Source organism: Phocoena sinus, chromosome 15 (assembly GCF_008692025.1).
Source record: "Phocoena sinus isolate mPhoSin1 chromosome 15, mPhoSin1.pri, whole genome shotgun sequence".
NCBI lineage: Eukaryota > Metazoa > Chordata > Mammalia > Artiodactyla > Phocoenidae > Phocoena > Phocoena sinus.
Window position 1 is genome coordinate 29,752,587 of NC_045777.1, and position 15,398 is coordinate 29,767,984.

Genomic DNA, 15,398 nt, shown 5'->3' on the forward strand with positions numbered 1-15,398 from the left:
CCATAGCTCACGGGCCCAGCCGCTCCGCGGCACGTGGGATCCTCCCAGACCGGGGCACGAACCCGCGTCCCCCGCATCGGCAGGCGGACTCTCAACCACTGCGCCACCAGGGAAGCCCCGCAAGAAAGATTCTTAACCACTGGACCACCTGAAAGACTTCTGAATGCAAAGGTTTTTTTGTTGTTGTTGTTTTTCATACCTGGATGGGCTTCAAATTCTCTATAATCCCCTTGATATTTCATGCAAAATCATGTGTGTGCAAACCACTTGTTCCTGGGCCCATCTTCTGGACACAGCTGGCCACTCCACAGGGGGTGATGTGGCTCTAAGCCCCCCAGACCAGCCCTGGCTGCTCAGGCTGCCTGTTGGTAGGGTTGGAATCGTTCTCTTCATTTTTTGCCGAAGAATCTTTGGGCTAGAATCCTATAGGTGGGATGGCTTGGTCCGAGGGATCATGCATATGTAACTTTGCTAGATATTCTCCTCCACAGAGGGTGTACTCCTTGCATTCCCACAGCCTCATCAGCAGATTGTGGCCAAATTTTGAGATTTGTGCCCATCTGCTAAACAAGAAATGGTATTTCAGGCGTATTTTTATTTCATCATATTTATGAGCAAGGTTGAGCATCTTTTGACATGCTTAAAAGGCCATTTGCATTTCTTTGTGTGTCTTTATTTTTAGAAGCTATATATTGGAATATTAACCATTGTAATGCAACTTACATATTGTGTCTTCCCAGTTTGTAATTTGTGTTTTTGCTTTGCTAATGGTGGCTTTCTTTTTCTATGTAAGAGGTTTTTTATGTTTTAATTTTTTATGTAGTCAACTTTATCAATATTTCCCCTAACTATATGTGGATTCTGAAATCAGGAAAGGTTTTCTCACTTCCAGCTTTACAAGAATTTCCTCATTTTCCATTTTCTTCTAATTCTTAGATGGTTTCCTTCTTCCAGTGACTCCAGCACCACTTGCTGAGAGGTCCCCGCCCCCGCCCCGCCACCCCAATTTCCTTATGCAGTTGGGTCTGTTACTGGATTTAAAAATTTTTTTCATTGCTCTGTCTGTGTATTCATGGGTTAGTTTTCCCCACCCCCAAATCAAACTGTTCATTTTCAGATTTTTTCTAGTTATTCTGGCTTGTTCTTCAAAAAGATCTTTATAATAGGAATAGTGTGTAATGACAGCAAATGTCCATTAAATAATGTTAAGGGAAATAGCAGGCAACAGAACCACACAGTATATACACGTGCCTCTTTTTCCTTATAAAAAATTATTGGAAGAGAAAAGAGCCAGGAGAGCCATGTTTGAGTGGTCATCTCTCAGTAGTATGGCTATGGGTAGCATTACCTTGTTACTGATGCAGACCTTGGTGGAAAAAACCTGCCAACTGCCACATGGCTGCCTCTTCCTCCTTCCTCCTCACCTCCTCCCTGTGCCACTCGGGAGATCTTGTCACCCTCTGGGCCAAGGCATCTCTTTGTAAGGGAGGGAGAGCATTACAGCAGGGAGGAGCCTGTGGGCACGGCCTCTGCCAGGTCGGGGGTGGGGGTGGGGGCCGGCAAGGTGCTGGCGCATCTGATTCTCTACCCCACTGTCCTGCTCTCCGTTACAAGCTCCACCCCCGTGTAGGGGTGTTTCCCTACTTCCCGGGAGACAGGTTCCTAAGCGGTAAAGGGAACACCAAGGGCCAATAGAACTTTCTTTGATGATGGAATGTTCTGTATCTGTGCTGTCCAACAGGGTAGCCACTAGCACATGTGACTGTTCAGTACTTCAGATGTGGCTGGTGTGACTGAGGAACTGAGTTTGTTTTCTGTTTTTTGTTTTTTTGCGGTACGCGGGCCTCTCAGTGCCCTGGCCTCTCCCGCTGCGGAGCACAGGCTCCGGACGCGCAGGCTCAGCGGCCATGGCTCACAGGCCCAGCCGCTCCGCGGCACGTGGGATCCTCCTGAACCGGGTCACAAACCCGTGTCCCCTGCATCGGCAGGCAGACTCTCAACCACTGCGCCACCAGTGAAGCCCCTGAGTTATTTCTATTTACTTTAAAAAGCCACTCTATTGGCCAATTCCCAATCCAGCCACGCCCCTTCCAACCTAGAACTGGAAGGAAAGATCCTGCCTGTGTAAGTGGACTGAGAGGCCAAGCAGGCCGGTGTGGGCTGGAGAGGGGAGAGGGCAGCTCCGCGGGAGGGCCCAGCACACCAGCAGCCCCGCCCTTGCCCCAGTGGCCAGCACACAGGCAGCCAGCCCAGCATCACAATACTGCAGACCGCAGGTGAGCAGCAGCCTGGCAGCCCGGCAGCCCGGCAGCCTGGCAGGGGGGTCCCTCCAGGGGCAGGTCTCTTTGTCTGCAGACCTCCTTACAGCAACCCAGGCAGCAGAGGACCATTTCTTGGGGAATGGAAAAGCACCCAGCAACTGAGCGGCCTCAGGCTGGAGACCCATGGGAGGAAGCAGGGCTGACGAGGGGATGGGGGAGCCTTTCAGCTCCAGGACCCAGATGCAGCCGCCTGGAGATGGAGTACTCCGGGGCACAGAGCAGGTGCTCCTCTTGGTGATTTGGTTTCCCTACTTCTTCTACCTTCAGAACTACTTCTGAGTGGCCCTCCTTTCTGCCTGCCCCTGGGGCTGGAGGGCGAAGGCAGGGCGAGCATGAGTGAGGGTGGAGTAGCCAAGGCCTGGGGCCTTGGCCCCACAAGGGGACGGCCAGGTTATGGGGCAAGGCCTCACTCTGCACCTTGGGGATGAAGATTTGGAGACCAGCCACTGGGGCCCAGCTTCCTGCTCTCAAAGGGCCCAGGGCTGCGTGCCCCCAAATGGACTTTGGGTTGAGTAAATGCTACAGGAAAGGGGACATGTACCCGCAAAGACCCTGTGGTCAGGCAAGGAGGCAGTGGGGTCACAAGGCTTTGAAGTCCTGAGTCTTCTCAGAGTCAATAGAGTCCAGCTCCTTGAGTTTATTGGTTAGCTGCTTTGCGCCTGCCCTGGGCTCTGGTGAGAAATCCTTTGAGTCTAGTTGGCAGCAAGAAAAGTTATTCTCATTTTCTAGGGTAGAGAAACGGAGCCCAGCAGTGCTTTGTGTGTTCTGGCAAGGGTGGTGAAAAGACCACTTCATTTTAGGGGACTCTTTAAGATAAAAATGGATGCATCTCCAAAGATGTGGATATGGCTCCACCTGTCCATCACAGGGGCTCCCATGCCTGGTTTCCTCCCAGAGCTACCTGGGGAGCAGCAGCCTGTTCAAAATGCAGATCACTAGGCCCCCTGCAGGAGGGGAGGAACCTCTGCCCTCATCTGGGCACTCTGCGCTTTATGCTGACCCCACGCTGGCGGCTTCCTCAGGCTCCCAGTTTGGGAGAGACAAGACAAACCCCAGAGGGAAGGCCTCCCAGCAGTGAACTTGCTCTTGGGGAACTAGGCTGTTATCTTGAGGCCATGACAGGCTGAGGGTAGGAACTGCCCTCCCCTCTGCAGCACTGCTTTTGCTGCAATGGTGGGGCTTTTCCTAGAACACAAGCACACAAGGAAGATAAGGCAATAATCTGGACTGACCCAGACATTTAAAGCCGAAGGACACATGGGAGTCTCACCAGCCAAGAGGAAAGCCCCCCAATGCAGACCTTGGAGGCTCATGTGAGGAGGGGTCAAGGGAAGTGTCACCAGGAGGCAGAGGGGAGGGTGGGATTGCCTCTCCACAGCCACCTTTGTGGCCATACACACCTTCTAGGAACTCTTAAAAACACATTCTCTAACCCCAACCCCAGATCTCTAAATTCTTAGATCTGGAGTCCAAGAATGGAATTTTTAATAAGCTCCCTCCTTCCCCCATTAGTGTAAGAACTATAGTTCTCTCTGCCCTGTGAGCAAAGCGTGGAAGCCAGAGAGAACACTGGCCTTCTCCCCTGGAGGGTCCCGGAGGCAGCGGGCCTGTGGGAGTAGTGGAGAGCAGATGGCTCAGTATCCTGAGTGGCTTGAGGGACCCCCACAGGCTGTGCACCGGTGGCTGTGATGAAATCTCAAGAATAAACTAAGAAGCATCACCGTGCTCCTCCTTCCCAAACATGCTCAGAGGGAACAGGGAATAGCAGAGTGTATTTTTTCACGGATATTCTTCCATGACTAGGATCTACTCCATACAGTGAACAGTTGTAGGAATACATATTTTCCCTCTGGGACTCCAAAATTTTGAATGGGAAAAAAAATGCAATCTATCCACAAGTATCTTTGCTGAAATAGGCCCCATGCTGAAAAGGTACCTTCTCCCCTCGGAAGGCAGTGCAGCTCTGCCCACACGCAGCTAAGCAAGCTGTCACCAGCCTAGGGGGCTGCTCAACCCTTCCAACTGGCGTGCACACCCACCTGCAAACCCTCATGCATCAGATGCACCTGCAAATGCAACTTCTTGTCCCTTCAGGCCATTGACCCAAATTACAATCTGACAGGGTTGCAGTGACTGCTCACGGCTGCCCTGTGACAGCCCCACTTTGTGTGGGTGCGGGTAGGGTAGAGGAGTATGATGACACAGACAAGAGGAAGCCCACAGCAGATGTCAACCATTGCTTTATTAAGGCTCGGAGTGGTTTGCCAGTCAGAGGGGCTGAGTCATTTACTCCACAGATCCTTGCCATGCTCCACTTTTGGGTGACACTGAAGGTGGAGGCTCTCTCTGAGATCCCGAGCCACATTCACATCCACCTTGTAGGCTGAGGGGTGTGTGCAGACGACCTGGGGGGCCTCAGAGGGTGGGGCTGGCTCTAGCAGGCCCTGGGCTCTGGCAGGGGGGTGCTGGCAGGGAGGCACAGGAGGGCAGGGACATCTCCCCCATCCCTCCCAGCTCAAACTATGGCTTTGTTATCCTATTGCCAATTGAGCAGGCGTGGAGAGCCCCTTCCCTGACCCCTCACTCCGCAGGCCCATGTACTATGCTGTGGGAGGAGACAAAGGGAAAGCCCGTGAGAAAGCAGAGGCCCCCCTGTGCCTGGGACCTGGCCAGACCTCAGGAGCTTTGACCCCCCCACTCGCTCCTCCTCAGCTCCTCCCAGCGATAGGTCTTCTCAGGTTGAGGTCAGTCACTCAGAAGTGAACCCGCAGAACGTCCTGGCTGGCAAATGGCCGCTGGCAGGCTATGCATGTCATGGGCAGGGAGCGTTGCTTCTCACCCAGGCAGGGCCGGCACAGGAGATGGCCACAGGGAAGCTGGTACACGGGCTCCTTTTTGAAGTAGGGAGAGAACACTCTTTTGCAGGATGTGCACTCGGGGCCCAGGATGCTCCCAGGCTGCTCTGGTGAATCAGGGAAGAAAATAGGCCAGGGTTAGGAAAAGCTGCCCCCGGTCCAGGCTCCATCCTGGAGGCGGGCATGTGCCTGGAGTAGGACAAGAAGCTTCCCTACCCTGCATCCCTTCAGCAGCCTGGCTTCCTCCCTCCCTAGGCTGCCTCTGACTGATCTGGGAGGAGAGGATGCCAGAGAGCCTGAGAATCTGGGGAGCCTCCTCTCCATAATCAAATCTCGGTGCTCCAATGAATGCTCAAGAAAAGCTGGCTTCTGAGGGCTGCTGGGCAGCACTGGGCCCTTCCTGCTGCTCTCCCAGCAAGATGGACTTTCCCCTGGATAGGCTGCCAAGGTCAGGGCAAGGCACAAGCTCACCCTGACAACCTTGATAAACTGCAAGAAAGGTGAGATGTGACGAGAAGAAAAAGCAAAAAATGGTCTGAGGTACCCAGGTTGGGCAGGTCAAGGGGGGACGGAGGTCACCAGAGGGGCAGGGTTGAGGTCTGTCTGTAGCAGACCTGCCTGCTGAGCCTGGCGCCTGAGTCTCTTTGGCCCTGTAGCCCAGCAGTTCCCCTCCTGACCCATCAATCCCTTTCTTGTGCTGCAGGCTCTCTCCTTCATGCTTCCCACAGGGTGTCCTGAATGAGGGCCACAGCGGGCAGGTCTTGCCACCCCTCCTCCCCAAGCTATACCTGCTGCCCTTCTCTCATGGCCCTGGCCTAGGGAGGCTGCTCTTTCTCCCCCAGTCCACACCCATCTGGAGAGGGCAAGGATGACCTTTTGGGTGAAGAGCCATAAGAATGAAAGGGAGCCAGCCATGCATGAGTGAAAGGGACAGCAAGTACAAAGAGTGGCTGGTCCATTAAAGAAACAGAAAAAACAAAGGTGTGATGTGTGAGAGAGTGGCAGAGGAGGGTGAGGCAGGGCTGGAACATGCAGGACCTCACAGGCAGCAATTTGTATTTTATTCCAAGTTCAGCGGGATACCCTGGAAGGATTTTAAGAAGTGGAGTATCATGATCTGGCTTACATAAAAAGATCCCTCTCTGGGCTTCCCTGGTGGCGCAGTGGTTGAGAGTCCGCCTGCCACTGCAGGGGACACGGGTTCGTGCCCCGGTCCGGGAGGATCCCACATGCCGCGGAGCGGCTGGGCCCATGAGCCATGGCCGCTGAGCCCGCGCGTCCGGAGCCTGTGCTCCGCGATGGGAGAGGCCACAGCAGTGAGAGGCCCGCGTACTGCAAAAAAAAAAAAGATTCCTCTGGCTCCTATGAGGAGGATGGGCAGGCAAGGGTGACTGTGGAGGAGAAGCAGAGGCTGCTACAGGAATCTGGGGGAGCAGTGCAGGAGCTGGGGCCAGGGTAGCAGCAAGAGTAATGGAGCAGAGAGGACATCCCTGAGATCTATTTTGGAGCAGTGTAAACAAAACTTGATGACGAATAGAATGTGAGGAATGTTGACGAAAACGAAGGATGACCTCCATGTTATAGGCTTGACCACAGGGTAGAAGATGCTTGCTCTTTACCAGTGACTGGATGATGGGGGGCTATGGGGAAAAACCTTTGGAGGCGCCTGCAGTTCTGAGTTAGAAATTCACTTAAGATATCCATGAGTTTCCCACACAGGCACCAAGAAGCTGTAAGGGAGGTCAGGGTCTGAGTTCCAAGGAGAGGAAGGAGCTACAGGTGAATATGGGCAGTCACAGGCCAAGTGGGCTCTCACTTGAGTGACACAGAGTATAGAAAAGAGGGTCTAAGACAAGAGTCTGGAAGAGAAGGAAGAATCAGCAATGGAAATTGAAGAGAGACTCTTGAAAATGGGGAGAAAAAGAGCATAACATCCGGAAGGCCAAGACAGGTGTTTCAGAAAGGAGAGGCTGGTTAGCCACAATAGACGCTGCTGAGAGGGTAAGTGTCCATCGAATTTGGGGTCATGGAAATTGCTGGTCACCTGGACAAGACAGGTTCTGGGAGTGATTAGGATGGAAACATAATCAGAGAGACAGGGAGGAGGGGACAAGGGCAGAAAAGGTAAGATGGCCTGGGATCCAGGCAATAAGAGAACAGACTAACTTTGGACAGGCAGGAGGAAGCAAGTGTATACCTTATCATTAGCCCCACCAGATTTCATCTTGTAAAAAATGCTCCAGATCCTCTCACTTTGTATCCTAACCGATTCTATCATCCATTGTGGTCCCAGGTTCATTTTAGGCAAAACTTAGCTCAGTAAGCTATCACTGTTCTAAGATACTGGTGAAAATGTTAATAGGAAGGGATGAAGATGACATACTCAACTTGAAACCACCCTCCACATTTACATGAAGTACCCCAGATGTCAGATGAGAGACAGACTACATAAGAAAAATAAGCAAAAAGGGAGAAACAAACAAAAGTCCTCAGGACAGAGTAATTAACATTAGATCTTACCAAAAAATACCAATCCCCAGCGCCACAGAATTACTAAGAAATGACTAAAGAAAGACTTTCTTGTGAAGAGTTAAACTTCATAGGCAGCCCTTGAACTCACCCTGGAAAAGTAAAGGCCTGGGTGTTGGAGCTAAGGAGCTTGGGCATAGAGGTTCACAGAGCCCCAGAGGCATGGCCTGGCATCCTGTTCAAGGGCTCTGAGGAGACAGACAGGGCCCCTCTTACCCGAGCTGGAGCCTGGCCTCCAGGAAGTACTGCTCCCTCTTGTGCTGAGGTGCTGGAGCTGTCCCCTGGTCAGCCGAGCTGTGAAGGAGGGCATGGAGCCAAGGGTTGACGTCAAGGCAATTTCCAAGCTTTGCGACAGCTTTTGCTCATGGGATACTGGACCTGTTGAGAGACGCACAGACCACAATATCCAGAGGTTTGGCAAAAGCGAAGACCAAAACACAAAGTCCTCTGAGAACCACAAATGGTACTTCTAACTTCAAACAGACACAAACATAAAGAAGGTCCTCCCTAATGTCTACTAATAGACTGTGATGACAGGATACCAGGAGTTAAAGCCCTGGGGCCCCTGGCAGTTCTTACCCATCCCACACTGCTTTCAGGATTCCTGGGCTCTGCGCTAGCTTTTCTCCTCCTGTACAAATTGCTGGGCAGGCCTGGGCCACCTCCTGGCTCACCTGTAGAACTGTACCCTACTTTCTGAAGGCCTCCCTGCCTGCCAAGGAAATGACTGGGGCAAGTAAACACCCAGTTTTGTACCCCTGCTCCCTGCCCCCATTCCCTCCCCAACAGCCTTAGTCTGCTCTTTCCCCACCTCCTCCCTGCTAGGGCCCCCTCAACTCTGCAGGGCCACTGGCCTGCACTCCCTTGGTGTTCGTGTCCTCTTGCTTCCTAGGTAAAGCAAAGCAGTTATTATCGAGTGGAATAATGAAGACCTCACTCTGCCCACTCCACTATCTATAGGGCCTTCTCTGGATATGGGCTGAGGATGAAGGTAACAGGAGATGGGGACCGCTGCTGAAGAAAGGACGTAGAGATCTGCCTGATAGCAGGGCTTCCCCAAAGTAGCACCATAAAAGTACCCCAAAGCGGGGAGTGGAATGTTTGGTCTACAGTATGTAGGACATAGGATATCAGCTTGAGGCCTTGAAGGAGCACTGGTCAGCGTGGTCCTGTGTCACCAACAAATCTGTCAAGGCCAACACCACTGGAGACCTCCACAAACATCAAGGTCTAAGTACCTTTCTCCTCATCTTGCCCCACTGCACCTCAGATGCTTCCAGGAGTTTCTGGGGGTCTTGTTAACTAAAATTTGCACTCAAAGCCAGAGAAGATACATACGTAACCTTTAAGTGTGCTGTTTGCATAAGCCTTTTAGACTAAGAGAGGAACTTTAAAGAATGATACAGGTGGATGGACCTAGAGTCTGTCATACAGAGTGAAGTAAGTCAGAAAGAGAAAAACAAATACCGTATGCTAATGCATATATATGGAATCTAAAAAAAACGGTACTCATGAACCTAGTAGCAGGACAGGAATAAAGATGCAGACGTAGAGAACAGACTTGAGGACACAGGAGGGAAGAGGAAGCTGGGACGAAGTGAGAGTAGGACTGACATATATATACTACCAAATGTAAAATGAATGGCTAGTGGGAAGCTGCAGCATAGCACAGGGAGATCAACTCGCTGCTCTCTGACGACCTAGAGGGGTGGGATAGGGAGGGTGGGAGGGAGGCTCAAGAGGGAGGGGATATGGGGATATACGTATACACATAGCTGATTCATTTTGTTATACAGCGGAAACTAACACAACATTGTAAAGCAATTATACTCCAATAAAAATGTTAAAAAAAAAAGAATGACAGAATCTAAACAAACTAGTTTTCATAAGCAAAAAGAAAAAGTTGTCAAAGAGCTATCTCCAAAAGCACCAAGCACTGACAATCACAGGGGGATTCTACCAAACATGTAAAGAGTAAATGAGGGACTTCCCTGGTGGTGCAGTTGTTAAGACTCCACGCTCCCAATGCAGGGGGCCCGGGTCCGATCCCTGGTCAGGGAACTAGATCACATGCCGCAACTAAAAAGAAAAAAAGATCCCGCACACAGCAACTAAAAAAAAAGAAGATCCCGCATGACGCAACGAAGATCTCGCACTCAGCAACAAAGATCCTGCATGCCGCAACTAAGACCCGGCACAGACAGATAAATAGATAGACAGACAGATAGATAGGAAGGAAGGAAGGAAGGAAGGAAGGGAAGGAGGGAGGGAGGGAGGGAGGAAGGGAGGGATGGAAAGAGGGAGGGAGGAAGGAAATAAGGAAGGAAGGAAGGAAGGAAGGAAGGAAGGAAGAGTAAATTATTCTAATACTACTAAATTGTTCCAGAGTTTAGAAAAGGAAAATTTCCTAATTCTTCTTATGGAGCAAATCATTGATACCAAAACCTGACAGAAGATGATGTGTACTTGTACACACACACACACACAAAACTGCAGTCCAATCTCATTAATGAAGGCAAAAATCCTAAATAAAAACACTAGCAAACAGAATTAAGCAGTACACTAAAAGCAGCATGACCAAATAGAGTTTATTGCAGGACTATAACAGTGGTTCAATATTAAGAAGCCTATTAATATACTTTACTGTATTAAAAGATCTAAGGATGAAAAATCATAATATCATCTCTACTGATATTGAAAAGGCATTAGACAAAATCCAACCACCAATCTTGGGTAAATACATTGAATAAAATAGGAATCAATGGTGTGGGAGAGTGTCTGAAATGGCCCCCAATGAACCCCACCTGAACTTAGTAACTTGCTTCTTACAGAATACAATAAAAGTGATGGGATGTCACTCTGTGATTAGGTTCTACAAGACTGACTTCCACTTGTTTGCACATGCTGGTGTACACAGCTACCATGTTGTGTGCTGCCCCTGAGAGGCCCATATGGCAAGGAATTGAGGGCAGAATCCAGCCACCAGACAAAAGGGAAGTGAAGCCCCCAGTGCAACAATTCAGCAAGGAACTGAATCCTGCAACAATCACGAGTGACCTTTGAAGTGAATCCTTCCCCAGTCAAGGCTTGAGATGGCCGCAGCCCTGCCAACACTTTGATAGAAGCCTTGGAAGACCCTAAAGCAGACAATCCAGCTAAGCAATGCCTAGATTCCTGACCAGAGAAGCTGTAAGATAATAAATGTGTGGTTCTTTAAGCCAGTAAGTTTTGGTGTAATTTAAGCTAGCAAAGCATAAAACAAAGGGCAAGTGCCAAGTGTCACCCGGGAGGAGTAGAGATGACGACGGGCTTGGACATAAAACGAGGGATTACCTGTTGAACAATCCATGAGCTCACTGGCAGCTTTCATTTTCTTAGCAGTGTGCTCTGAGGTAGTGGGTGAGACCAGAAGGCTTGTGGTAGAAAAACAGGAAGCATTTAAGCCAAGGCTACTGTCTGGGGCATGTTCACCCTGCTCCATCTTCCTTTTCTGAGAGGGCAGAGCAATGGAAGAAGGGGTCACTGCCAATGCAGTCTGTGCTCTCCCAAGCAGGTGGCAGCCAGGGATGGAGTGCTGGAGCAGGAAATGGTCGATCCGGGCCTTCAAGTAGGGGTGAGGCAGGGGCTGGGAGTGCGGAGTAAAGGCTACTCCTGTGAAAGGGTCACTGGGCACTCGGCCCCATGTGGCTTCACTACGGTTACACTTCTCCAGCGTGCTCTGGTCAATGACCTTGCCTGAGGGCAGCAACATGGGGTAAGGCATGATCTCCAGGGTGATGGGATCCAGGAACTCTTCAGGTACATCCCGAATTACCTCAGCCAGCTCCAGGAGGCTGGAGGGGGCCTGCTGGCCCTCAGACTGGCCCCCAGGATCACAGTCACTCTCCATGGGCAAGGCTGGGGCCTGTAGAGACAAGTCCTGAGGGAGGCTCTCTGAGGCAACCAGCAAAATACTGTCTATCACCTCCTGAGAGCAGGTTTTAGCTGGCTGACCCCATACTTCCAACCGCTTGATACAAGGGATACCACTGCCTGTCACATGGGTGATACAAATCTTGAGATGGGCCACATGACTAAGAGAAAGAGCCCCTTTATTCCAGAGTTCCTGGGCCACAACAGCAGGGGAGGGAAGTGTGGCTTCCATCGGGCCAAAAGGTGGCCTGGCTTTGAAGCCCCTGTGGCTAAACACCACTTGGCTCTGGTTTTTCAACAAGACTTTGCCCACCAAAGTGAACGCTTCTTTCTCCGGAATGGATGGCTCATCTGGGCCTGGGGTCTGGCACTCGGGGGTATTCCAAGACACTCTGCTGGACAAGGCAGATGTATACATTTCCAGGCCAGTGACATTCTGGCCTCCCCCAGCTGTGAGGTCTATGTTAATCCTACAGATTTCCACATTGAAGGGAAAGGAAACTGTCACATAGACTGGTGGCTTAATGAAATACTCTGTCCTAAAACCATGACTTCTCTTTGTGAGGTCTTCAGAGATGAGATTTTCTACTTCATAACCATCAGCTGATATCTAGATTTAATGACAAAAACGAGACACATTGATTTGACGAGATCCAAATGAAGACAACTAGTTTTCAACAACTTGTCACTTCTAAGAAAACTCTTTAAAGAAAATCTGAAGTTCCTCATTTGAAATTTCCTCTATTACATCAAATTTTCCTGGGGTTTTCTTTTCTTTTTTTTTTGGCAGGCATCCAAGATCAGGTCAAAGGCTGAGGGCCACTGTGTCCCCAAATACTGCCCATCCTTAAAAAATGAGCATAAAACTCTGCCTAACCAACAAAAAATCCCTTCAAAATAACATGTCTGTGAAAAGGGGGCAGATTTACAAGTGTTTTTTAGATTGTTTTTGGGTTTTGGGGGTTTTTTTGCTTTTAAATTCAGAGGATGAAAATGTACAGATTTAGGGAAAAATAAAGATGTTCACTGAAATTCTCAATTTTGTATTTGGACTTGATCAGTTATAAGAGTTTCCCTAGGAAGGCATAACAAAGGAACTTCTTGTAAATCTATGAATGATGAAACTTGGAAAGAAAAGTTTGCACAGAGACAAGGACCACAAAAGACTATGGGAAATTTAAAACAGTAAATGTGCTAGGGGTGGGACTGTGAGTAGCTTTTTCCTTTCTCCCTTTTAATGTTTCCAATACCTGTTATAACCAATGGAAATTTTAAGATATCCTTGTCTGAAGGAGTCAGCTTAACAATCTGGGAACCTGAAATAATGTGCTGTGTGCAGAAATTCCAAATTGGGGAAGAAGTTCAATTCTCCCCTTGGAGTTTCCTTACTCCCTGCTCTGGACTGTGGAAGATATCCAGCTTTGTACAAAAGGGGAGGCAGCTTAATTCAAATAATAAAGAACAAGGAATCCATATAACAAATATAAGCCATTATTTCTAGCATGAGAAGTTAGCAAGAACAACAGCATGGGAGAGAGAGAATTCCTACCTTCACTCTGATCTTGAGTGAAATTAAAATTTTCTGTCAAAGGGAAGAGAACCCTCCACAAAATGAGTCACAACTCAGCTTGTAATGGTGCTGTCTGACTCTAGAGGTGCGGTCTGACCCATGCTTACCTAAATATCATCTGGTAGACTCTAAAACAATGAGGGTGAAAGCACATTAAGCCTGAATTAAGTCTACATACACAAGGCAGGAAATGGGGAAAAACATGAAAAATAGATGTCATATATTTATTTATGTGTATATACTTGTTTTGTTTACCTTGTTGCAGTAAATTCTTGGTCTGAACTGTGGGAGGCAAAGATTTATTACCATCCTTACGGCTGAAAGGATAGCTTCCAAGCATCAGAAATAGCCTTAAATGAAAAAATAAAACTTGGTATTAGACAAGTTAAAATTCAAATCTAAACTTTTAGGAGTTGATTCATAAGATCAGCTTGGTGCTTTGTGACCACCTAGAGGGGTGGGATAGGGAGGGTGGGAGGGAGGGAGACGCAAGAGGTAAGAGACATGGGGATATATGTATATGTATAGCTGATTCACTTTGTTATAAAGCAGAAACTAACATACCATTGTAAAGCAATTATACTCCAATAAAGATGTTAAAAAAAAAAAGGGACGAGAATCAAACAGGATAACAATAAAACTTTAACACACACACACTCTCATGGTCTATACTCACTCTTTTTGTATACTATATGGGATACTGGGAAATTCGTCACTGAAAAATTACAAAGCAGATTTCTTTTGCAGACTGTGTAGTTTGGTTCTCTGGATGACAGCTGTTCTAAAGCCCCAGTGGAGGCAAGGGCCTATCAGCTCTGCAGGGGGATCCCCACAGGAAAGAGAGGGTCAAAAGTGGATGAGCTCAAAGAAAAAAGAGGACTACTTAGCCAGAAGGTTTAGAATGAAAAGGGGCACAGAAAATAATCATAGTGGTGCTATGCATCATTGTCATTTAACACTTGTTAATGCAATTATGTTTTCTTATTAACACGAAAACAATTAGAAGAATCAAAAATGTCGTTATTGAGAAGTAGAAAATCTTAGAGTTGAAAAGCACCTTAAAAGAACATCTAGGAGCTTCCCTGCTGGCGCAGTGGTTAAGAGTCTGCCTGCCAATGCAGGGGACATGGGTTTGAGCCCTGATCCGGGAAGATGCCACATGCTGTGGAGCAACTAAGCCCGTGTGCCACAACTACTGAGCCTGCGCTCTAGAGCCTGCGAGCCACAACTACTGAGCCCACGGGCTACAACTACTGAAGCCCGCGCACCTAGAGCCTATGCTCTGCAACAAGAGAAGCCACCGAGATGAGAAGTCCACACACCGCAAGGAAGAGTAGCCCCCACTCACTGCAACTAGAGAAAGCCCGCACGCAGCAATGAAGACCCAACACAGCCAAAATTAAACAAACAAACAAAAAATATATATATAAAAGAACATCTAATCCAAATACAACTGACCCTCGGGACTTCCCTGGTAGCACAGTGGTTAAGAATCTGCCTGCCAATGCAGGGGACATGGGTTCAATCCCTGGTCCGGGAAGATCCCACATGCCGTGGAACAACTAAGCCTGCATGCCTACAGCCTGTGCTCTGCAACAAGAGACGCCACTGCAATAAGAAGCCCACGTGCTGCAATGAAGAGTAGACCCTGCTCACTGCAACTAGAGAGAGCCTGCGGGCAGCAGTGAAGACCCAATGCAGCCAAAAATAAATAAAACAAACACATTTGACCCTTCAACAACACAGGGTTTAAGGGCACTGACCCCCCACACAGGTGTTGAAAATCCACGTTTATCTTTACAGTCTGCCCTCTGTATTGTTTCCACATAAGTGAATTCAACCAAACTCAAATTGTGTGGTACTGTCGTATGTATTTAGTGAAAAAAAATCCACATGTGAGTGGATCTGCATAGTTCAAACCGGTGCTGTTCAAGGGTCAACTGTAGTCATTTTGATGACCAATAAGCAGGGTGAGGGAAATGGATGAAGGTGGTTAATAGGTACAAACTTCTAGTTAAGATAAATAAGTTCTGGGGATGTAATGTACATACAACATGGTGACTACAGTTAACACTGTATTGTACATTTGAAAGCTCCTAAGAGAACAGACCTTAAAAGTTCTCATCACAAGACAAAAAAAAAAAAAAAAGTAACTATGTGAGGTGATAGATGTTAACTAAGCTTATTATGGTAATCATTTCACATTATATA

General features: G+C 48.6%; 2 protein-coding genes across 11 annotated transcripts in view; both read right to left on the minus strand.

Moving 5' to 3' along the window:
* Positions 1-4,544: 4,544 nt before the first annotated feature.
* The window catches only part of UBOX5 (U-box domain containing 5), a 33,244-nt gene continuing 22,390 nt past the window's right edge, over positions 4,545-15,398 (minus strand). For 2 of the 4 annotated variants that reach the window (XM_032604268.1, XM_032604267.1), the window contains 4 exons: positions 13,443-13,537; positions 11,039-12,227; positions 7,922-8,083; positions 4,545-5,283 (listed from right to left, as the gene is read on the minus strand). In XM_032604268.1, the coding sequence (XP_032460159.1) occupies positions 5,075-5,283; positions 7,922-8,083; positions 11,039-12,227; positions 13,443-13,496 (1,614 nt within the window). In that variant the 5' untranslated portion in view covers positions 13,497-13,537 and the 3' untranslated portion in view covers positions 4,545-5,074. Of the gene's footprint in view, positions 5,284-7,921; positions 12,228-13,442; positions 13,538-15,398 lie in introns of all 4 variants that reach the window. The other 2 variants (XM_032604269.1, XR_004345680.1) reach the window with 2 other exon arrangements.
* LZTS3 (leucine zipper tumor suppressor family member 3) overlaps positions 4,547-15,398 on the minus strand; it is a 45,816-nt gene continuing 34,964 nt past the window's right edge. For 5 of the 7 annotated variants that reach the window (XM_032604262.1, XM_032604263.1, XM_032604257.1 and 2 more), the window contains 4 exons: positions 13,443-13,537; positions 11,039-12,227; positions 7,922-9,784; positions 4,547-5,283 (listed from right to left, as the gene is read on the minus strand). The gene's annotated coding sequence lies outside the window, so the exon portion shown is untranslated. The remainder of the gene's footprint in view (positions 5,284-7,921; positions 9,785-11,038; positions 12,228-13,442; positions 13,538-15,398) is intronic. The other 2 variants (XM_032604258.1, XM_032604259.1) reach the window with 2 other exon arrangements.